Genomic DNA, 24,376 nt, shown 5'->3' on the forward strand with positions numbered 1-24,376 from the left:
CTCTCCATGTGAACTTGTGCACATCTTTTTGTTGGAATGTGATGTTACTAATGATTAGTCCACGTCCTGAGCAGAAATCCAGCAAATATTTACCATTATTATTAGCTTTGCCCTTTTCTCCAAAATTTCCCAAAATGTTCCTATATGCCTGTGAGATTCATTTCTTACCCAGCTGTTTAGATCTTTAACAAGGACTACTTTTTCCATTTTCTTTATGTCAGATGCCTGCTCTAATGACAAAATATTTTCCACTTCTTCCTTAGAAAAACCTTCTGTGGAACCATAGAAGCAAATAAGTTTCATTGTCCATTTCTCCAATTTGAAGTGTGCCCACATCACTCTACTTGAAACTGCTTTCCAATCAAGAAACTTCAAACTAAACAAGAAGTTTATCTTCATGTTTGGGTTTGAATGCTATTGGTACTCTTTCCTTTCCTTGATCATTATTGCGTGAATATCGCATCCTATACTTATTATTTAGTAAGATCTCACCTGTTTTTGTCTTCTTTGTCTCAGTAATGTCAATTATGTCTGTGTACTTTTCCAATTCTTCTGCAAGCGTGATTTTATTTCCATTAATACTCTTTATATTGATGATTCCTATCTTTAATCTTCTGATGTTGGGTGTATTCTTCTAGATGTTGAGTTGCAGCTTGTTTCAGTAGCTGAAACAAGCTACTTTTCCCACTTCACCCTAGTTCCCTGACAAAAACAGCAGGTGCCTTTTATAAGAAAGATTCCAGTAATTGGACCACGTTTATTAAGGTAAATAACCATAAAAAATAAAAAAACCGACAAGTTTCGTAAGTCATTTGACTTACATCTTCAGGGGTCAAAGGTAAATAAAAGTTTAAGCACAAGAAATGAGAAATTACTCAAAATTACCCTATATATGGAACATTTTGAAAATAATGCTTTAAACAATTATCATAAAAAAACTGAAAATTTACGATATTTTCACCATATGGCCAGGAACAAGAGAAGAACTGACTGCTTTCAAAGATTACCTCAATAATATACACAACAACATAAAATTTACTATGGAACAAGAAGAACATAAAAAACTTCCCTTTCTTGATATCCTAACAGAGGTCAATGAAAAAGATAATAAATTATCCTTCTCCATCTATAGAAAACCTACCAACACATGAAGATTTCTATAATGTGGCCTCACACCACCACCCCTCGTAAAAAAATAAGTTTAATTAAAACCATGAAGGACAGAGTTTATAATATTTCCAGCACAGAAAAACAGAGAAATGAAGAATTTCAATATTTAACGCAGATCCTCAAAAAAAAAAAAAAAAGAAAAAAAAGAAAAAAAAAGATTATGAACCTAAGACAATAAAAAGAATCCTCAACACACCTCCTACAAGCATCTCACAAAAGCAAGATTTCAAGAATGTAATCATGCTTCCATACATCAAGAATGTTACAGACAAAATGGCCAAATTACTAAACAAACATATCAAAGTTGCTTTTCTATCTCTGGAAAAATCAAGATTTCTACATCCCCCAAAACCTCCACATCATCCTTTAAAAAAACCAGGTGTTTATAAAATTCATTGTTCCTGTGGCATCTGCTACGTAGGCCAGATGGGAAGATCAGGGGAAATTCGCCTGAACAAACATCAAAAAGATGTGCAAAAAAGAAGAGAACACAAATCAGGCCTAGCATACCATACAACTCCCACCAGCCATAATGTACTCTGGCAAAAAACAAACGTCTTACATTGAAAAAAATTGTTACATAAGAAAATTTAAAGAAGCTGCAAACATGCTTAGAATTCCAACACAATGCAACAAAAACCAGGGCTTAATTCTACACCAAGTCTGGTCAGCATTGATAAAAAATATACCCAAGTCAGACCTCGGACAATGTGAACACGAACAACGGAATGTGACAGCATCCAGCATTGTTCAAACTTAGCATTGCACTGAATCTGCATTCGGATATTTAATTTAATGAACAGTTAGATGGCCACAACTGCATAGAATGAACTATTTCGAGTAATTTCTCATTTCTTGTTTTTAAACTTTTAGTTACCTTTGACCCCTGAAGATGTAAGTCAAACAACTTATGAAACTTGTCAGGTTTTTTTATTTTTTTGTTATTGTTATTTACCTTAATAAACATGTGGTCCAATTACCGGAATCTTTCTTATGAACTGCTAACCCACAGAAACCTACGCCTACAAGAAGGTGCCTTGTTTAACTAGGCAATGCACCAGCTAGAATGAAATCTCATCATATTGTATCATCATATGGATTTGTGGTTAAAGCCAATAGAGAATACACTTTGATCAGCTAAGTCCCTAATTGGCAGCTAATCCTTGTTCTTTCAATACCCAGTAGATACCAACTAATGGGGTACACCACGTGAAGGTAAGGATTAGACATTAGGTCAGAAGTCCCAGTCAGTTCGCATTCCTGAAAGGCGATATGGTGGTCTCGTTCCATTTATTTGGCTTTGACTCTTAAGTAACCCGATTATTTGCCTTAAAGTGTAAATCTGATGAAATCTGAACCCAGCTTGTTCTTCAAGTTTCATTTCCACAATTTTTCTTACTAAAGAATCATCATCATCAAATTCCGGCAATGTACTCTCAAGGGGTGTACAGGATATGATAGTAACGATGTAAATTTTTTCATGTAGTACTAACTTCCTATCTACAATTTTCCTCCAAATCAGTCTGTTACTTGTCAAGACTCCAACATTATCAGATCTTATATTTCTATCGTCAAAGGCACTTTGTACCGTATCAATCCACCGATATCTTGGTCTTCCTCTGGGTTGTTTTGCTGCCAACCTGGCAGAGAACACTTGTTTAACTAATCTTTTTTCACCCATTCTGTTTAAGTGAATACCACCTGAGATTAGCTCTGCTAATGCATTCCTGGATGCTGACAATGTCAAGTTCTTTCCTAATATCCTCATTTTTAATATGATATTGCCATTGATGCCATCTATTAACTCCTATAATCTTTCTCAGGACTCTCATATCTGCGGTCTCTAGTCTTTGGTCAAGTGTTTTACTTCTGACCCAGCTCTCAGATCCATAAGTTAAAACTGGTTTGAACACTGTCTTGTATACAGCTAATTTAGTGTTCCAACTAATTTCTCTCTTATTCCATATGAATTTATTCAACTGATTTCCCACCATACCAGCTTTGCTGATTCTGTTGTCTATTTCTATATTTAATTTACCATCTTCAGTAAAAATCGTGCCTAAGTAGCTGAAATGTTTTACTTGTTCCACAGGTTCTCCATTCACAACACAGTTGACATTTTCAATGATTCTACCTATTTTCATTGTCTTTGTCTTTTTATTGCTGATCTTCATACCATATCTATTACAACAGTTATTCAATTTAGTCAGAGAATCTTGCAGACTTGTAGCAGATTTATTTAGAAGTATAACATCACTGCATAAAGCAAAGAGCTGACATTAACATCTCCAATTCTGATATCATGTTTAATACCACTTTCCTTCATAATGTGATCCATATAGATAATGAATAAAATGGGGATAATGTGCATCCTTGTTTCACACCAGATTTAACATTAAACCATCTTCCTGTACTTCCTTCAATTCTAACTGCTGACTTACAACTCAAATAAAGACTTAAGTATTGCTTGATATAATGGTCTATTAACATCATATAACTCTAGCTTTTTGAATAGCTTCTCTTTTGGCACCTTGTCATATGCCTTTTACAGATCAACAGAACTTAAATACACATCTTTATTATATTCCTATGATTATTCAACTAACTGTTGTAAAGTGAAAATCTGATCCTGACAGCCTCTATTTGGCATGAATCCAGCTTGTTCTTCACCAAGCTTCTCTTCCACAATCCTTCTCAAGTACACTTGCATAAATCTTACCAGGAACACTCAGTAGGGAAATACGTCTGTAAATCTCACATTCAGTTTTATTTCCCTTTTTATATATGGGTACTGTTACACCTGATATCCTGAGAATATAGTATTCTCAGTTATCATGGTGTAACATGAAAATTAAATAACATAAATAAAAACCCCTGCATAAAAAGGATGAGTTAATTAATAAAATATTCTTGCATCCAGTATAAATTGAGTAAAATGTAAAGGTCTATTGTTTAGTTAAGATAACAAAAGAAAAGAATGTATTAAGATGTATTATGACTAAACAAGGAATTTGTATTAAATAAGTAGCTAACTAAGAATTAATATAGTAATGCGATTAAGAATGAAAGAGTTAAGTGCATAAGTATAAAAGAATGAGTCATGAAATACGCTATGTAAGAGGCTACAGATTAAGCATTAAGTAGAATTTTGAGAAAAGGTTTAAAAAGGTGGTTGAGATAGAGGCTAACAAGAGAAATAACGGAATATCGCTTAGGGCCTATACCCAGATAGAAACTTTGTTACGAGTTGCCGATCAAAATGACATATGGCGGCCAAATGCTACCCAATTGGTAGACAGACGGAAAATAAGTAGGAGGTGGGAAAAAGAAGTAAGAAATAGATTGACTAGTGTAAATTGGATGCAAGTATGAATGAACCCTCCAGTAGTTTAAACATGGGCAACAGCGAATTTTTTATGTATATTAATCCACAGCAAGTGTTCCCACAATTTTCAGGCGAGACTGATGACGTTCTAAATTTTTTCAGTTATATAGAAGAGCTTAGAAGAGTTGGAGGATGGACTGATTTTCAGTTGCTAGTCCTACTCAGAAGTAAACTGGTGGGAAAGGCTAAAGCTTTTCTGTATTCTTCCCCTATTCTTAAGGAAACCCTGGATTACTCCCAATTTAAGTCAGTCCTAATTTCTGAGTTCTCAAAACTAGGAAGCTTGGGACCTAACTTATGGAAGCTCCACACGTGTTCTAAGGAAGAAAAGGAAAGTGTGGCTGAGTTCCATAACAGGTTACTGACGGTTGCTAGTACCCCTAAGTGTCAATAGTGAAGAAAAACCTCACTTGGACTGGGCTATTTTCCAACAATTCAGGCAGGGAGTCAGACCTGAGTTGAAAGAAACAGCATTCGATAAGAAACTATCTAATTTAAGAGAGTGTTACGATGCTGTAAAAGAACGAGAACAATTGCTCGGAGACCTTCGTCCCGCACATGTTCAGGCGTCAGTGAATGTAACTGAAGAAAAGAAAACTTTTTAAAGAGAGCAGAGACATATTAAAGAGAGTAAGAAAGGGAGAGACAGATCAAGGACAGGAGAGAGACTAGATAAAGGTAATAAGCAAGAGATAAACAATTTGGCAGAGTCTAATATTGATTCAGATAAGATAAGAGATATTGTAAAGCAAGAGATCAAGATACTACAGAAACCCATTATGGATAGGTTAGGTGAGGTAATGAAACAATTAGGAACATTATCTGCTAGAACCCCAGAGCCTAATTGTAGCAAAACTGAAGATACAATTAAAATTGGTTAAACAAGAAGTTGAGAGTCTGCAGAGACCCCTTCTAGACAGAGTAGACTCAATTATGCAGAAACTATCTGGAGTCATACAACAGCAAGAGACAGTGATTTCAAAGAATCAAGGAAGAGTTCATGAGCAAAGGGACAGAAGGGAGCCTCCTAGATGCTTCAATTGTAACGAGATAGGTCACTTTGCTCGTTTTTGTTTTAGAAATAGGAGATCCCCATGAATAATAATAGATATGAGTCAAAGTTTGGGCAAACTCCTCATAATTATGTAGATAGGCAGAGAAATCATGAACAAAGAAAGACGGATATGATAATTAAGGGTAAGATACAAGGTTTCCATTGTGATGTATTGCTAGATACGGGTTCACAGGCTTCTATCATATCGGATCATTGTTTTCAAAGAATAAAATTCCATGGATGGCGAGGCATTTCTAGATTAAAGAAACCGATCAGATTACTGGGGATTGAGACCTCTAGTGTTTACGTAAATAAGAAGGTTAGAGTGAAATTATACTTACCTGAGTTTAATGTGTGTGTTTGGCAGGAGTTGTTGGTCCTCCCAAGGACATCTCGCCCAAGCTCACAAATAATTTTAGGAATAGGATTTCTATAGAAGCATAATTTCTCATGCGACTTCTCTCGTAATGAAATGTTCCTAAATGGAAGAAAGCGGTCAGGTAAAGAGAGAAACAATAAGGTAAGGAAGTTTAGAGAATCACATCAAGACAGGATGAAGGATGAGACTAACATAGTACAGAGTGTACAGTCTATGAAGAAAGCAATGATAGTCATACTGATTCTTCATTAACTTCAACATCCAAAGACAACAACCCAGATGGAGACTCACCTCATAACGAACGTAAAAGTAAAAGATGATCAAAGTGTAGGGGAAAAGAAATTAGATGAAAGTAGTCAGGAAAAGATCGATGTTAACTTAATAGAGAGATTTGAAAGGTCTAGAGGTTCCTTTAAATACTCAAAGTGGAACGTGAATAGGAGAAAAGAAGAAAATGTACAATCTAAGAGGCAGTTTATTTATGCAGATTTCTTATGTTTCATATTTAAACTTAGAAGGACTATAAGTGAGTGGTTAGTTTGTGATTTACCTCTTGCTATGAAGGCTGCACGCATACTCACTGATTGTACAAGACTTGTAAATTATTATAGTCAGGAGGAAAGTAAAAGAAAAAAAAAAGGGGAAGAGGTACACCTCAAAGGAAAAAGAAATTTCTATTAAAGAAATTTTTTTTGTTTAAAGGGGGGACCTTTGTTACACCTGATATCCTGAGAATATAGTATTCTCAGTTATCATGGTGTAACATGAAAATTAAATAACATAAATAAAAACCCCTGCATAAAAAGGATAAGTTAATTAATAAAATATTCTTGCATCCAGTATAAATTGAGTAAAATGTAAAGGTCTATTGTTTAGTTAAGATAACAAAAGAAAAGAATGTATTAAGATGTATTATGACTAAACAAGGAATTTGTATTAAATAAGTAGCTAACTAAGAATTAATATAGTAATGCGATTAAGAATGAAAGAGTTACGTGCATAAGTATAAAAGAATGAGTCATGAAATACGCTACAGATTAAGCATTAACTAGAATTCTGAGAAAAGGTTTAAAAAGGGGGTTGAGATAGAGGCTAACAAGAGAAATAACGGAATATCGCTTAGGGCCTATACCCAGATAGAAACTTCGTTACGAGTTGCTGATCAAAATGACGTGTGGCGGCCAAATGCTACCCAATTGGCAGACAGACGGAAAATAAGTAGGAGGTGGGAAAAAGAAGTAAGAAATGGCGCCGTTAGGAGAGCAGCTATAAAAGGGTTGGTAATCCCCCCCTCAAGGGTTTTTCTTTTGTTTTTTTTCGAGGAGTAGGCTCTCTTGGGCTTTAGTTTGGTTTTCTAGTGGACTTCACGGTGTTCCTGAGTGGAGAGATATGGCTTATATTCTCATGCCACAACAAGGAATCGAAGGTGAGCGGGAAAGCTATTCCCGTATTCCTATGTAGAAAGCGAAACATACCAAAGAGTCATAGGAAGCTGTGAAAATATCGATGTCCTCGTTTCGGATAGTACAGCCGACGGCGCAGATGTTTATATAGCCCTGAATTGCAAGAAGTTATGCAAGCAAGTCCGCTCAGTAGAAGGTAAAGGCCCGTAAGTGAAGCTAAAGAAAGTTATTGTGAATTTTGTCTTATGTTAACTAGAAGCTGTTTGTGATAGGTACCATTGTCATAATACGGAACTGTTAAAGTGATCAGGGAAAAATTATAATATGACTTTAGAATTTGATAGAGAGTGTTAAAAGTAAACTAGCTTAAGGAATTAATGTTGAGTAACAAGAAATAGTGTCACGACTGCAATAGTTACACTTTCAGATATTTGAGTTCCTTTTCTCTGTTTATGTATAAAATATCTTAAACTAAGTATCCCGAAGGGCGCAGTTAAAATACAAATGCTAGGGATATTACGGGGAACAATAGCTCAGATATTGGTAGAAATTTTAGTGAGGTCTTGAATGTAGAAGTTAGGAGAATATAGACGTAGGCAGTTTGTAAGACAAACAAATAAAAATCGTAAGATAGGGACGTAACAGTACTATGAGAGATCTACTCCAATCGTCAGGAATTCGTCCTTCTGTCCAGGCTTTCTGAGCTATGCAGTGCAGCCACTGTAAGACTCTTATGCCACCGTACTTCACCATTTCTGGCCGAATATCATCTACTCCTGCTGCCTTTCCACATTCCAGGCCTTTGATGGCTTTTTCTACTTCAAGTATGAATATGTATTCCTGACTGCATGCCTGGTCAGTGTTTTTTATCACTGCGCTGTCATCGCTTCTTGTTTCATTTAGCAGTTTTTCAAAGTAATTACTCCATACTTCAAGGATATCTTTTTCTCCAGTTTTCATGTCACCTTTATCATCTCTAACTCCTTTTACAGCACTCTTTCCTCCATTTCTAAGCTTCAGCAACCTCCAGAATATCTTACCACCTCTTTGATATTTATTTTCTATGTTCTTGCCAAAGTCCTCCCACGAGTTTTGTTTAGCTAGTTTTACACAGTGTTTTGCTTTCTTACATTTGTCTCTGTATTCTCTAAGAGCACGAGCTGACTTATTTGCCAGGAACTTTTGACATGCTTTCTTCTTTTCCTTCACTGCCCCTTTAACTTCCTGTTTCCACCAGGGAGTTCTGATTTTTCTATCCTTGCAGACAACTTCACCACATGCCACTCTAGCTGAATCAATCAGGGTTTTCTTCAAGGTTTGCCACTGAATCTCCAAGGTTTGATTCCTGTTCTCAAACTCTCATTTTTTCTTCAATAATCTTTGTGTATTTTAGTCTACAGTTAACATCTGAGAGCTGCTCAACTTTTATTCGCTTTAAAACTTTCTTACATGTTATTCTTTTCAATATGAAATTCAATTTTATCTTCCTGTAACTCTTCCAATATTAATAACTGACTTACAGATCAAATAGAGAGTATGTATTGCTCGATATAATGTCCCACTTACACCACATAACTGTAGTGTTTCGAAGAGCTTTCCTCTTGGCACTCAGTCATATGCCTTTTCCAGATCTACAAAACCAAAATACAAATCTTTGTTATATACCCAACATTTCTCAAGTATCTGCCTGAGTGTGAAAATGTGATCCTGACAACCTCTAATTCACCTGAATCCTACTTGTTCTTCACCAAGTTTTTCTTCCAAAATTTTTTAGCTGTTTCTCAAGTACATTTGCATAAATCTTACCAGTTACAGATTATAGCAAATCTTCTACTATAATTAACTTTTCCTTTGATCACTGAGTTTGCTATCACTAAAAGATTTACCAAGTCTACATCTGCTTGTTTGTTCGTTTACACACACACACACACACACACACACACACACACACACACACACACACACACACACACACACACACACACAATCTGCCAACAATAATTTTCTGACACCTCTGTTATTTGAAGATATGGAACAATCCAGGTTTGTTAATAACATAAACACCGGTGTACAGATAGCAGAAAGCAGTATTTCATTGTAGCAGTTGAATACAGGTGGTATGGCAACATGACTTTGACTCAGTGACTTCGAGAGAGGTGTCATCATGCATAAACATTGGTGACATGTTTACATGCCAATGCCGCTCAATTGAAACATCCAAAATCAACAGTTGCCAATGTGATTAACAAATGGAGACGTTCTGGTGTTACTAGTTCAGGACTTAGCAGTTTCACTTTCAGGCAGATACTTGAGAAATCTTAAGAATATAATAAAGATTTGTATTTAGGTTTTGCAGATCTGGAAAAGGCATATGACTGGGTGCCAAGAGGAAAGCTCTTCAAAACACCCAGGGCAGCTACCAAAAATGACTGACAGGGACAGGAGGGTGTTAAAACAGGTGGCATGTAAAAACTGGCTACAATCATCACACACCATGTGTGATGAGTTCCAGAGAACCAGTAACACCAAGGTTCAAAGTGACTTTTAAAAATGTAATACTGTACAAAAAGAATTCCATTTACTGGGTTTCTGTGGAAGAGCAGCAGCACACAAGCCAAACATCACAACAATAAACAAAGCAGCATGTCCTCGATCTGACACTGAACTCAGTGCTGCTTTGATGGATGAATAGAGACAAATTCCACCTGATGTCTGCTGCACATTGGTGAAAAGCATCCCTCAAAGGGTGCAGAAGGTGATTAAAGCCAAAGGTGGATATACTTGATATTAAGGTTCACCTGCTGGTAACTGTAAATCGCTAGTGTCTGGACAATTACTGGTAGATAATGTATGTGCGCTAGAGTTCTTCACCCAGAGTCATTTTCTAAAAGTAAAATATCAAAACTAGCAAATGGACCCTCTGATTTAGTGATAAACAATGATGCTTATGTAATTATAACTTTGCTGCTCTCATATGAAAATCATAATTACAACAAATAATGTTCGTAAATTATTTCATGAAAATATTTGCATTCACACAGAAATTAAAGATACTTACTAAATAGCCAAACAGCTAGAAGCAGGAGGATGGTTGTAAATGGTAATGCTTGAGTGGAAGCATATGACCAAGCAACAGTGTTCTGAACACTCCAAATGATGAAAAAAGGTACTATGAAAACATACAAAATTTGTGGATAACTGCATGATTCACTTAACTTACAGAGCACTTTATAACTATTAATAATAATTCACCATAATGTTAATAATTTTAATACTATAAAATTCTATTCAAAATATCACTAAATCATTTCAACGACAAAGTGCTTAATGGAGAAAATAAAATAGATTCATAATACTAGCAATTGAACAAAACAGCAATATTATACGATATTCTTCCTCAGGTACAAAGTGACTTAAAAATGTTGGAATGACACAGTTGAAAATTAAGTGTACTTCTAATAATTACTGGACTGTTTAATTCTTAATCAATTTTGCATCGTTTAATTTTTTTCCCCCTCTGGTAATGTCAAACACAAGACCTTGATTAACCTATGAGGATTCATCAAATTTTTGAAATGTATCCTCAAGTGATTTACTTTATTACTAGAATCCTAATTATCAATTTTCCTCCAAATTAGTCTCATCTGCCAGGGCTTCATTATTGTCAGATTCAACATTTCATTCTTCTAAGACACTTCTAACTGAATCAATACTCTGACATCTTGTTCTTCCTCTGGATTTCTTTCTTGGCAGCATGGCATTAACACCTATTTTGTTAACTTTTTCTTTGCAATTCTGGTGAAGTGACCATATCACCTGAGATTAGCTCTGTTTACATGTTCCAGAATGCTAACAATCTCAAGTTCCTTCTTAATATCTGTATTTTTAATTATCTGTACCGATGGGTCAGTAAAGTAATGAGTATTGTGCAGAAAGCTAAATTGGAGTATGAAAAAAAATTGGCTATGCAAGCTAAAGGCAATCCAAAAGAATTTTATTGTTATGCCCTAAGCAAAAGAAAGAATGAATGTGAAACAATAATTTTATTGAATGCAGATGGTACTCTAGTGTCAGAAGCTAATGAGATTGTTCAAGTAATTAGTGCTCACTTTGCTAAGATATTTCAACCAGGTGTATGTAACAAAGTGCATAGTGCTACTGCTACAGTGGATGAAGAGTTAGAGGTGCATGACAATGAGGTTGAAGAGCTATTGCATGTTGTTCATAAGACAAATACTTATGAACATAAGAATTTGTCTGTAGGGACAGATGGTATATTAGCATGTTTGTTAAAGGAATGTTCAGCTGAATTGGCTTGGCTTTTCACATGTTTGTATTATTTGAATCTCAGCTCAGGAATGATACCACAGGAATGTAAGGAATGTATGATAGTTCCATTGTACAAGGGTGGTACAAAAACGTATGTGTTGTACCACCCTTGTACATGATGTACCAATATGAAATTCAGTTTTATCCTGCTGAAGACTAAATAGTGATCACTTCAAATTTCAAATCCTCTGTACACTATGGTGTCCTGCACCAGGGAGAAAACATCACTATCAACAATAACATAGTCAATGAGACTTTTTTTATTCCTTGCCTCTTCTCTCCATGTGAATTTGTGCACATTTTTATGTTGAAACATTGTGTTAGTAATAACCAGTCCATGTCCTGAGCAGAAATCCAACAGGTATTTGCCTTTATTATTAGCTTTGCTCTTTTCTCTAAATTTTCCCAAAATATTTTTGCATGTCTGACAATCATTTCCTACTCTGCTATTTAGATAACCAACAAGTACCAACTTTTCCTTTTCATTGTGTCAGTTGCTTTTTCTAAAGTATCAAAAAATTCCTGCACTTCTACCTTAGTAGAACATACGTGGGACCATAGACACAAATAAGTCTCACTGTCCAATTCCCCATTCTGATATTTGCCCACATCACTCTACTTGAAGTTTCATATTGAAAAGAATAACATGTAAAAAAGTTTTAAAGTGAATAAAAGTTGAGCAGCTCTCAGATGTGAACTGTAGACTAAAATACACAAAGATTATTGAAGAAAAAATGAATGAGTTTGAGAACAGGAATCAAACCTTGGAGATTCAGTGGCAAACTCTGAAGAAAACATTGATTGATTCTACAACTGAGGTGAGGTTGTCTGCAAGGATAAAAAAAATCAGAACTCCCTGGTGGAAATAGGAAGTTAAAGGGGCAGTGAAGGAAAAGAAGAAAGCATATCAAAAGTTACTGTCAAATAAGTCAGCTTGTGCTCTTAGAGAATACAGAGACAAATGCAAGGATGCTAAACACTGTGTAAAACTAGCTAAACAAACGTCATGGGAGGGCATTGGCAAGAACATAGAAAATAAATATCAAGAAGGTGGTAAGATATTCTGGAGGTTGAAGCTTAGAAATGGAGGAAAGAGTGTTGTAAAAGGAGTTAGAGATAATAAAGGTGACATGAAAACAGGGGAAAAAGATATCCTTGAAGTATGGAGTAATTACTTTGAAAAACTGCTAAATGAAACAAGCAGTGATGACAGCACAGTGGTAAAAAACACAGACAAGGCATGCAGTCAGGAATACATATCCATACTTCAAGTAGAAAAGCCATCAAAGGCTTGAAATGTGGAAAGGCAGCAAGAGTGGATGATATTCGACCAGAAATGCTGAAGTATGGGGGGGGAGGGATAAGAGTCTTACAGTGGCTGCACTGCATAGTTCAGATAGCCTGGACAGAGGGACGAATTCCCAATGATTGGAGTAGAGCTCTCATAGTACCCATATATAAAAAGGGAAATAAAACTGAATGTGAGAATTACAGAGGTATTTCCCTATTGAGTGTTCCTGGCAAGATCTATGCAAGTATACTTGAGAAACGGTTGAGAAGAATTGTGGATGAAAAGTTTGGTGAAGAACAACCTGGATTCAGGCCAAAAGGCTGTCAGGATCAGATATTCACTTTACGACAAATAGTCGAGAAAGCATGGGAATATAACAGAGATCTGTATTTAAGTTTTGTCGATTTGAAAAAGGCATATGACAAGGTGCCAAGAGAGAAGCTATTCAATATGCTACAGTTATATGGTGTCAATGGGGCATTATATCAAGCAATACTTAGTCTTTATTTGATTTGTAAGTCAGCAGTTAGAATTGAAGGAAGTACAGGAAGATGGTTTAATGTTAAGTCTGGTGTGAGACAAGGATGTACATTATCCCCTCTGTTATTCATTATCTATATGGATCACATTATGAAGGAAAATGGTATTAAACATGATATCAAAATTGGAGATGTTAATGTCAGCTCTTTGCTTTATGCGGACGATGTTATACTTCTAAATAAATCCGCTACAAGTCTGCAAGATTCTCTCACTAAATTGAATAGCTGTTGCAATAGATATGGTATGAAGATCAGCAATAAAAAGACAAAGACAATGAAAATAGGCAGAATCATTGAAAATGTCAACTGTGTTATGAATGGAGAACCTGTGGAACAAGTGAAACATTTCAGCTACTTAGGCACGATTTTTACTGAAGATGGTAAATTAAATATAGAAATAGACAACAGAATCAGCAAAGCTGGTATGGTAGGAAGTCAACTGAATAAATTCATATGGAATAATAGAGAAATTAGTCGGAACACTAAATTAGCTGTATACAAGACAGTGTTCAAACCAGTTTTAACTTATGGATCTCAGAGCTGGGTCAGAAGTAAAACACTTGACCAAAGACTAGTGACCGCAGATATGAGAGTCCTGAGAAAGATTAGGCATGAACAGATCGCATCCATGGCAATATCATATTAAAAATGAGGATATTAGGAAAGAACTTGACATTGTCACATCCAGGAATGGATTAGCAGAGCTAATCTCAGGTGGTAAGGTCACTTAAACAGAATGGGCGAAGAAAGATTAGCAAAACAAGTGTTCTCTGCCAGGTTGGCAGCAAAACGAGCCAGAGGAAGACCAAGATATAGGTGGATTGATACGGTACAAAGTGCCTTAGATGATAGAAATATAAGATCTGATAATGTTGGAGTTTTGACAAGTAACAGACTGATTTTGGAGGAAAATTTTAGATAGGAAGTTAGTAATGATGCAATTTTTTTCATGTATTACTATCATATCCTGTACACTCCTTGAGTGTACATGGCAGGAAGTTGATGATGACTCTACTTGAGACTGCCTGCCATTCAAGAAGACTAACCTCGTATTTTGTGTTGAATACTATGGCTACTCCTCCTTTTCCTTGATTGTTATTGCCTGAATATAACATTTTGTATTTATTGCTCAGAAAGATCTCACTGGTTTTTGTCTTTTTTTTGTTTCAGTCACCCCTATTATGTCAATCTGGTACTTATCTAATTCCTTAACTAGCTCCATTTCTTTGCCTTTCAGACTTCTTATGTTGATAGTACCGATCTTTAACTCTGGTGATGTTGTTGAGGTGTGTTTTAGGGTTTGTTCCAGTAGCTGACTTTTCGCTGTTCGCCCTGGTTCCGTGGGGAAAACAACAGGGACCTCGTGTAACCGGGCAACGCTACAGCCGGCATGAAATTTTGTCATGTACCATCATTTTGTATATTGGTTTAAGTCAATAAGAATACAATTTGGTTGGCTAAATACCAAATTGCCAGCCCATCCTCATTCATTCATGATCCAGGCAGATATCCAACAGGGTGCACCACAAGAAGGTGAGGATTGAACATTAGGTCAGAACCCCTGGTCGGTTCTCCACATTCATTTAAAGGCTATGTGGAGGTCTCCTCTTAGTTATACAGCTTTGACCCTTAAGCACCCCCAATATCATTAATACATAAATTGAATAACAATGGCCCAAGGATTGATCCCTGGAGTACTTGTTTCCAATTAGATCAATTTCCAATTAATGATATTGGGGGTGCTTTGACCCTTAAGCACCCCCAATATCATTAATACATAAATTGAATAACAATGGCCCAAGGATTGATCCCTGGAGTACTTGTTTCCAATTAGTTACGTAACCTGTCATGTTTGTAGAAATTACAGAAACTAAAACTCATGTGGAAATAAATTTAGTAGATGTAAAATTTTTGCCTTAGTATCTATCTATTAATCATCTTCAATACATTGCATTTTAATTGTGTTCCATTATCAAATAATAGAAGTATGGTATGGTGAAAAAATAAAAAAAGTAGTGAACTTTGACACCTGTTTATTCCATAACATATATTGTTGTATTCTTTCTTATGAATGCTGATGGTGGTTAGCATGCATAGTGAAGAATTTATGGAGACAAAACACACGTTAGAATAATTACTTATGAAAGTAATATTCAATGTTTTGAACTTCTTTATTGAGGTCATCATTAGGAAAACATACATATGAAGAGCACACAACCTACACTACACAAAATTAAGATGAATCTAAATGCTTGTTAATCATTTACCCTAGCCTGACCTCTGGTGAAAAAAAAAAAAAAAAAAAAAAAGTCCCTACACTGCACCAAAACCTGGTTTGAAAGAAAGTTCAAAGAAGCCTATGAAATGCTGAAACATCATCCCAGTCTGAACAAGAATGATGGATAAATTATTTCAAGAATTTTGAGGACCCAACTTCAACCCATATAGCATCCAGAATAACTTCTCTTAAACTCACTCATACTAGATTTACTCATGACTTCAACAGGCAAACTACAGCCCCAAACAGAAGAAAACCCTAAAATGAGAGGACTTTATTTAATTGTTTAATGTAGCTCTGCTATAATTTTTTTTTTATCATCTGTATATTAGTATAAAAAACCTATGTTATTTTGTGAATTAATTTTTAATGTTTTGTTTTTTTTCCACCAGAGGTGAAGCTAAGGCAAATGATTAACAAGCATTTAGATTCATCTTCTTTTTGTATAGTGTAGTGTCATGTAGCTTGTGTCCTGTACATATGTGTATTTTCCTGATGATGATGACCTCGATACAGAAGTCAAGATGTCGAATGTTACTTTCTTAATTATAAGTAAAGTAATTATTCCAACGTGTGTTGTGTCTCTATAAATTCTTCACTACATATCAGTGTAGTTATTCAGTAGTTTTTTTTTTTTTTTTGCACCATAATGTATTTTTAAAAGTCCATCATGGTATAAGTAAGATTAACAAATGGGCAATCAATTTCTAATTTAAAAAAATATACACTCATAAATATAAGATAATAATAATTAGGAATTTACAGCAGAATGATAAACAATATTTCCCATAAAGAGGATAAATGAAGGCCATCAGATCTGTTTAAATTTGGATGATGTAGAAAGTGTTCTACAAGGAATCTACTTTTGGGTAGAAGTTTAGGTTTTTATCAAAGTGACCTATGTTTGATTGAGATAGCATGTTCAGCTAGGCCAGACTCCTTAAGTTCATGAGCGTTTCAAAGATCATCTCCTAAATGACACTTCTAAATCTGCAGTAAGGGTGCATATATTGATGATATATCTGTGATATGGAATGGATCTCTATCAGATTTGAAACTGTGTGTATTGAAAATAAATGTAATTCATCCTACAATTCAGTTTACCATCAGATAACAATCAGCTAGCTTTTCCAGATTTACTGATTCATGTCAGCTTGAAGGCAGTTTGCAAATCTCAGTTTTTTGAAAGGAAATGCATAGTGATCATTATATTCATACTACATCTCACCATTATCCCAGTCAAAAAGCTGGATCCATTAAGACTGTGCTCATCGTTTGTTCTGCTGAAGACCTTATATGCCAAGAATTACATCAAATCTTCCTTTTTAAAAAATGGTTTTAATGAGTCCTTTATCAACAAAGCATTTAACAGTTTTAGGCTTCCAGTCTTTAGATCTCTGAAAGAAATTTCTGGATACCAATTCTGTGATTTCTAAATTTACTGCTAAAGTTCTACAACCTCTCAACATTGTGATGTCCTTTCATCCTGTAAAGAAGATTTTTTACTTTACATCCTAACCTAAAGATAAGCTTCCTCCACTCATCTTACCAGGTGTTTACTATATCCCTTGCTTCTGTGAATTGTCTTAAACTTACAGTCTGACAGATCTGCAGCCATCCATTGTGAAAAACATATCCCATATCTGGCAAAGAGAACTTGAGCAGTCTGGCTTAGCTGAATATGCCATCTCAAACAAGCATACAATATTTTATTTATTTATTATTATTTTTTTTGGGGGGGGGGGGGGGCTTCTACACAAAAGTACGGTAATCCACCATTTATCCAACTTTCAGTTATGAGAAAGGAGACGCGATAATTAAAGTATTATTACATGGTGCTCTACAGAAAAGTCCGTTGATATGCACGATCAGTTAATTGAAGGATTGCTGTTCTGAAGATTGGATAAACGGTAGTTTACTGTCGATTCCTTGTAAAAATAACTGAGCTGTAAGGCATTTCTACATAACCCAACCTTAAACAGATGCGATATCCACTTTATATGAAATATTGTTATGTCATTCTTCTGTAAATTCCTAATTGGGTCTGTCTCCACATTAGGAGTGACCTTTTAAAAGGCTGGCAGAAGAAGAAAAATGCATTTCCCAAGACGTCTAGTCAGCGTGGGAAACCATCAATCTTCCAAATGCCACAAAGAAAGAAAGGATGTACTGCCCAAGACCAAATGGAGCAATTACCACTATCTCCCAACAACATGACGGTGCTGTCTTAAACCATCCTTGGAGGACGGAACCTGATGAATCAGGGAAAACAATTCAACAGGACAATAAATTCACAAACAAAACAAAATACCACAAAAAGAAAATATTACTCTATAACTTTAATAACACATAATGTAAGAACACTGGGAACTCAGGACAGAAGAGAAGAACTTGAAAATGAACTGAACAAAATAAAGTGGGACATTATTGGAATATCAGAAGTTAAAAGAAATGAGGAAAACTGTCTTACACTTCCTTCCCTTCATGTGTCATCTCCTATCTAGGTGGCTGCTACCATGACTGAGTGAATACTTATGGTTGACTACAGACATAACGACATGTGGTGAGGGTCCTATCTCTTCAGCATATTGTTGTAAGTATTTATGGCTGCAAATCTATGTGTATTAATGGGTCTAGTTTGCCTGTTCTGCAGGATGAAAAACTAGAGTTTCTGGGTGAAAAAAACCCCTATCTCTGTAACTCAACTTTAGTTGAAAGAGACCAGATAAAGGTTCATTACATCGTGGATGGGAATTAAACTCAGGTCTTTCCGACCAAAGGGCTACCAACTAAGCTACGGAGGCTTACACTACATTCAGGCAATACACTTTACTGGAAAGGACCAGAAGATTCAAGATCAAAAGGAGTTGGTTTTCTTGTAAACAAATGAATTTCAGATAGAATATCCACCTATGAGGTTATCTTTAAGAGTAGCTTTTGTCAAATTAAAGATTAATGACAGAACATATATCAAAATAATACAGGTTTATAGCCCAACAAGTGAAAGTGATGATGATGATGTCAAAAAAAAACAATAGATGAAGATAATTGTCAATATACAATAGTCATGGGAGATTTCAATTCTAAATTGAGAATCAAAAGGGATGAAAAGTGTAGGAAAATAAGGATTAGGTTTTTGGAATGAAATGGGAGACATGCTGATCAACTTCTTGCAACAGACTAACTTCAAAGCTATGAATATCTTCTTCAGACCTAATGAGACAACAAAAATGAAATAAATTTCATACTTTCTTCAAGCATTCATATTTTCAAGGATGTTAGTGTTTCACCTCTGATCATAAAATGGTGAGAGGGAAAATAGAAAAACCAATGAAAGCTGATAAAGTTGTATTGAAAAAAAAAAAAAGAAAAAAACAAAGGAAAATATTGGTTGTTGCAAAAGAAATGGGCATTGAATGACTGTCAGGTTTCTACTAGTTGCTGAAGAAAGCAAGCACTGAGGTATATGCAAATTTTTTATGTCATGTGACAGCGTCACATGTGGGTAATGCAATTGTAGTATTTGTTTCGTTCAACGAGTATTAAACATTGAATACTACCAACATCAAGTCTATCATGGAACCCAGTCAATTAAGGTTGCTATACCTTTACGAGTTCAAACTGGGAAATTCTGCAGCGGCTGCAGTAAAAAACATCAATAAAGCATTCGGTGGAGGAACAACTAATGAGAGATCCACTCACTGCTGGTTTGCAAAATTTCGCTCAGGAGATTTGAGGCTACAAAACGAACCCCATGGCCATCGTCCTTTATCCATTGATTCGAATGAATTAAAGGATTTGATCTAATCAGATCCACGACAAACTGTACGAGAGATCGCCCAGACACTAAATGTACACTGTACGAGAGATCGCCCAGACACTAAATGTACACTTCTCAACTGTTTCACAGCACTTGGCAATAATAGGAAAAGTAAGGAGCTCGACAAGTAGGTGCCTCACGAACTCACTGATGAAAACAAAGCACGGTGTTTGGAAGTGTGCTCTTCTCTCTTAAGAAGTAAAAAAGGTTCCAGCAACGAATTGTGACTGTGGATGAGAAGTGGATATTCTACGACAATCGTACATGTTCGTTACAGTGATTGGGAGTGAAAGATGCTCCAGGAAGGACTCCAAAGGTACCTCTGCATCCAATGAAGATGTTTACTGTATAGTGGTCTTCTGCTGGTGTTATTCACTACTCATTCCTTCCACGAAGTGAAACGATAAATGCAGCTTGATATTGTACAGATATACGGCAAATGCATGACAAATTGTGCCTTAAGCAACCAGCACTTGTGAATAGACATGGAGTCCTACCGCTTCAGGATAATGCCCAACCACATACAGCAGTGTCAACCATACAGCAAATCAAAATTGTGCCTCATCCTCCATACTCTCCTGACATTTCCCCAACAGATTCCCATTTTTTCCAGCAGTTGAGCCATTTTTTGTCCAAGAAATGCTTTGTCAACGATGCATCAATTTATAGGGCAGTGGAGGACTTCATCACTTCCAGGGACACCGATTTTTTACAAATGTGATATAAATGACCTTGCCACACATTGGCAACAATGTATTGATGCAGCTGGAGATTACTTTGATTAAACAGGTATTCTTCTTCTTTTTATTCTCTTCATTTTCAATCATCATCATCATCATCAAATTCCTGCCATGTACCCTCAAGGGGTGTACAGGATATGACAGTACTATATGAAAAAATTACATCATTACTAACTTCCTATCAATTTTCCTCCAAATCAGTCTGTTACTTGTCAAGACTCGAACATTATCAGATCTTATATTTCTATCGTCTAAGGCACTTTGTACCGTATCAATCCACCTATATCTTGGTCTTCCTCTGGGTCGTTTTCCTGCCAACCTGGCAGAGAACACTTGTTTTGCTAATCTTTCCTCTCCCATTCTATTTAAGTGACCATACCATCTGAGATTAGCTCTGCTAACGCATTCCTGGATGCTGACAATGTCAAGTTCTTTCCTAATATCTTCATTTTTAATATGATATTGCCATTGATGCCATCTGTTCACGCCTCTAATCTTTCTCAGGACTCTCATATCTGCGGTCTCTAGTCTTTGGTCAAGTGTTTTACTTCTGACCCAGCTCTCAGATCCATAAGTTAAGATTGGTTTGAACACTCTTGTATACAGCTAATTTAGTGTTCCGACTAATTTCTTTCTTATTCCATATGAATTTATTCAATTGACTTCCCACGATACCAGCTTTGCTGATTCTGTTGTCTATTTCTATATTTAGTTTACCATCTTCAGTAAAAATTGTGCCTAAGTAGCTGAAATGTTTTACTTGTTCCACAGGTTCTCCATTCACAACACAGTTGACATTTTCAATGATTCTGCCTATTTTCATTGTCTTTGTCTTTTTATTACTGACCTTCATACCATATCTATTACAACAGCTATTCAATTTAGTCAGAGAATCTTGCAGACTTGTAGCGGATTTATTTAGAAGTATAACATCATCCACATAAAGCAAAGAGCTGACATTAACATCTCCAATTTTGATATGAGGTTTAATACCACATTCCTTCATAATGTGATCCATATAGATAATGAATAACAGAGGGGATAATGTACATCCTTGTCTCACACCAGATTTAACATTAAACCATCTTCCTGTACTTCCTTCAATTCTAACTGCTGACTCACAACTCGAATAAAGACTAAGTATTGCTTGATATAATGCCCCATCGACACCATATAACTGCAACGTATTGAATAGCTTCTCTCTTGGCACCTTGTCATATGCCTTTTCCAAATCGACAAAACTTAAATACAGATCTTTGTTATATTCCCATGCTTTCTCGACTATTTGTCGTAAAGTGAAGATCTGATCCTGACAGCCTCTATTTGGCCTGAATCCAGCTTGTTCTTCACCAAGCTTTTCTTCCACAATTCTTCTCAACCGTTTCTCAAGTATACTTGCATAGATCTTGCCAGGAACACTTAGTAGGGAAATACCTCTGTAATTCTCACATTCAGTTTTATTTCCCTTTTTATATATGGGTACTATGAGAGCTCTACTCCAATCATCAGGAATTCGTCCCTCTGTCCAGGCTTTCTGAACTATGCAGTGCAGCCACTGTAAGACTCTTATACCACCATACTTCAACATTTCTGGTCGAATATCTACTCCTGCTGCCTTTCCACATTTCAAGCCTTTGATGGCTTTTTCTACTTCAAGTATGGATATGTATTCCTGATTGCATGCCTGGTCAGTGTTTTTTATCACTGTGCTGTCATCACTGCTTGTTTCATTTAGCAGTTTTTCAAAGTAATTACTCCATACTTCAAGGATATCTTTTTCTCCTGTTTTCATTTCACCTTTATCATCTCTAATTCCTTTTACAGCACTCTTTCCACCATTCCTAAACTTCTTCAACAACCTCCAGAATATTTTGCCACCTTCTTGATATTTATTTTCTATATTCTTGCCAAAGTCCTCCCATGACTTTTGTTTAGCTAGTTTTACACACTGTTTAGCTTTCTTACATTTGTCTCTGTATTCTGTAAGAGTAAAAGCTGACTTATTTGCCAGGAACTTTTGATATGCTTTCTTCTTTTCCTTCACTGCCTCTTTAACTTCCTGTGTCCACCACGGAGTTCTGATTTTTTTATCCTTGCACACAACCTCACCACATGCCTCTCTGGCAGAATCAATCAATGTTTCCTTCAGAGTTTGCCACTGAATCTCCAAGGTTTGATTCCTGTTCTCAAACACTTTCATTTTCTTTTCAATAATATTTCTGTATTTTAGTCTAAAGTTCACATCTGAGAGCTGCTCAACTTTTATTCGCTTTAAAACTTTCTTACATGTTATTCTTTTCAATATGAAATTCAATTTTATCCTGCTCAAGACTAAATAGTGATCACTTCCAATTTCAAATTCTCTGTACACTCTGGTGTCCTGCACCAGGGAGAAAACATCACTATCAACAATAACATAGTCAATGAGACTTTTCTTATTCCTAGCCTCTTCTCTCCATGTGAATTTGTGCACATTTTTATGTTAGAACATGGTGTTAGTAATAACCAGTCCATGTCCTGAGCAGAAATCCAACAGATATTTGCCATTATTATTAGCTTTGCTCTTTTCTCCAAATTTTCCCAAAATATTTTTGTATGTCTCACAATCATTTCCTACTCTGCTATTTAGATCCCCAACAAGGACGAACTTTTCCTTTTTCATTGTGTCAGTTGCTTTTTCTAAAGCGTCAAAAAATTCCTCCACTTCTACCTTAGTAGAACCTTCTGTGGGACCATAGGCACAAATAAGTCTCATTGTCCAGTTCCCCATTCTCATATTTGCCCACATTACTCTACTTGAGACTGACTGCCATTCAAGAAGATTAGCCTCGTATTTTGTGTTGAATACTATGGCTACTCCTTCTTTTCCTTGATTGTCATTGCCTGAATATAACATTTTGTATTTATTGCTCAGAAAGATCTCACCAGTTTTGGTCTTTTTTTGTTTCAGTCACCGCTATTATGTCGATCTGGTACTTATCTAATTCCTCAGCTAGCTCCATTTCTTTGCCGTTCAGGCTTCTTACGTTGATAGTACCGATATCTTTAACTCTGGTGATGTTGAGTTGGGGTTTGTTTTCAGATTTGTTCCAGTAGCTGACTTTTCGCTGTTCGCCCTGGTTCCCTGGCGAAAACAACGGGGGCCTTGTTTAACCGGGCGACACCCCAGCCGGCATGAAACTTTGTCATGTTGTACCATCATTTTTTTTATTTTGGTTTAACCAATAAGAATACAATTTGGTCGGCTAAATCCCAAATTGCCAGCCCATCCTCGTTCGTTCAGTATCAAAGTAGATACCCAACAGGGTGCACCATGAGAAGGTGAGGATTGGACATTAGGTCAGAAGCCCTGGTCAGTTCTCTGCATTCCTTTAAAGGCTATGTGGAGGTCTCTTCTCAGTTATACAGCTTTGACCCTTAAGCACCCCCTTCATTTTCAGTCGTCCTTAAAATCGGCCATTTCATTTGCAACAACCCAATATTATAAAAGCTGAAATATTTTACACAAATAGGGATACCTTCAAGGCATCAGTAGAAATCAGAAAATATACAAATGATATCAAATATAGGAATAAGCAATGACCATGAAACCATGAAGAAAAAATAAGAAACATTCTTTGTGAATCAGCACAAAACAAAAGGAACTGGACTAAGAAACTATCAGAAAAAACAATAAACTTTACTGAAAAGAAAAAAACAATTGATTGCAGAAGGGAAAAGAGGAACTATTGAAATAACAGCAATAAACAAGGCAATAAGTTTAAATATAAAAGAAGATATTAAGAAAGAGAAGATGATATGATCCAAAATATCACTGATAAAAACAGTTACCTCAGAATTCTAAGAAATAATCTTTCATCTATAGGAAAGAATATTATAGCTCTTAAAGACACCACATTATAACTGACCAAACAGAAAAGAAGTGTGTGTGTGTGTGTGTGTGTGGGAGGGGAAACCTAATCAGGTTACAGAGTTGAGATATCAATAG

The 24,376-nt window shown here is 35.9% G+C and overlaps 1 protein-coding gene across 1 annotated transcript in view; it reads right to left on the reverse strand.

Annotated features, from left to right (window-relative positions):
* The window catches only part of LOC150107054 (transmembrane 9 superfamily member 1-like), a 372,331-nt gene that overhangs the window by 67,596 nt on the left and 280,359 nt on the right, over nt 1-24,376 (reverse strand). The window contains exon 12 of the mRNA XM_090392919.1: nt 10,450-10,560. Within this exon, the coding sequence (XP_090249045.1) occupies nt 10,450-10,560 (111 nt within the window). The remainder of the gene's footprint in view (nt 1-10,449; nt 10,561-24,376) is intronic.

Source organism: Typopeltis vanoorti, chromosome 5, assembly GCF_054136105.1.
Source record: "Typopeltis vanoorti isolate ZY-2024b chromosome 5, IOZ_Tvanoo_1.0, whole genome shotgun sequence".
Taxonomy (NCBI): domain Eukaryota; kingdom Metazoa; phylum Arthropoda; class Arachnida; order Uropygi; family Thelyphonidae; genus Typopeltis; species Typopeltis vanoorti.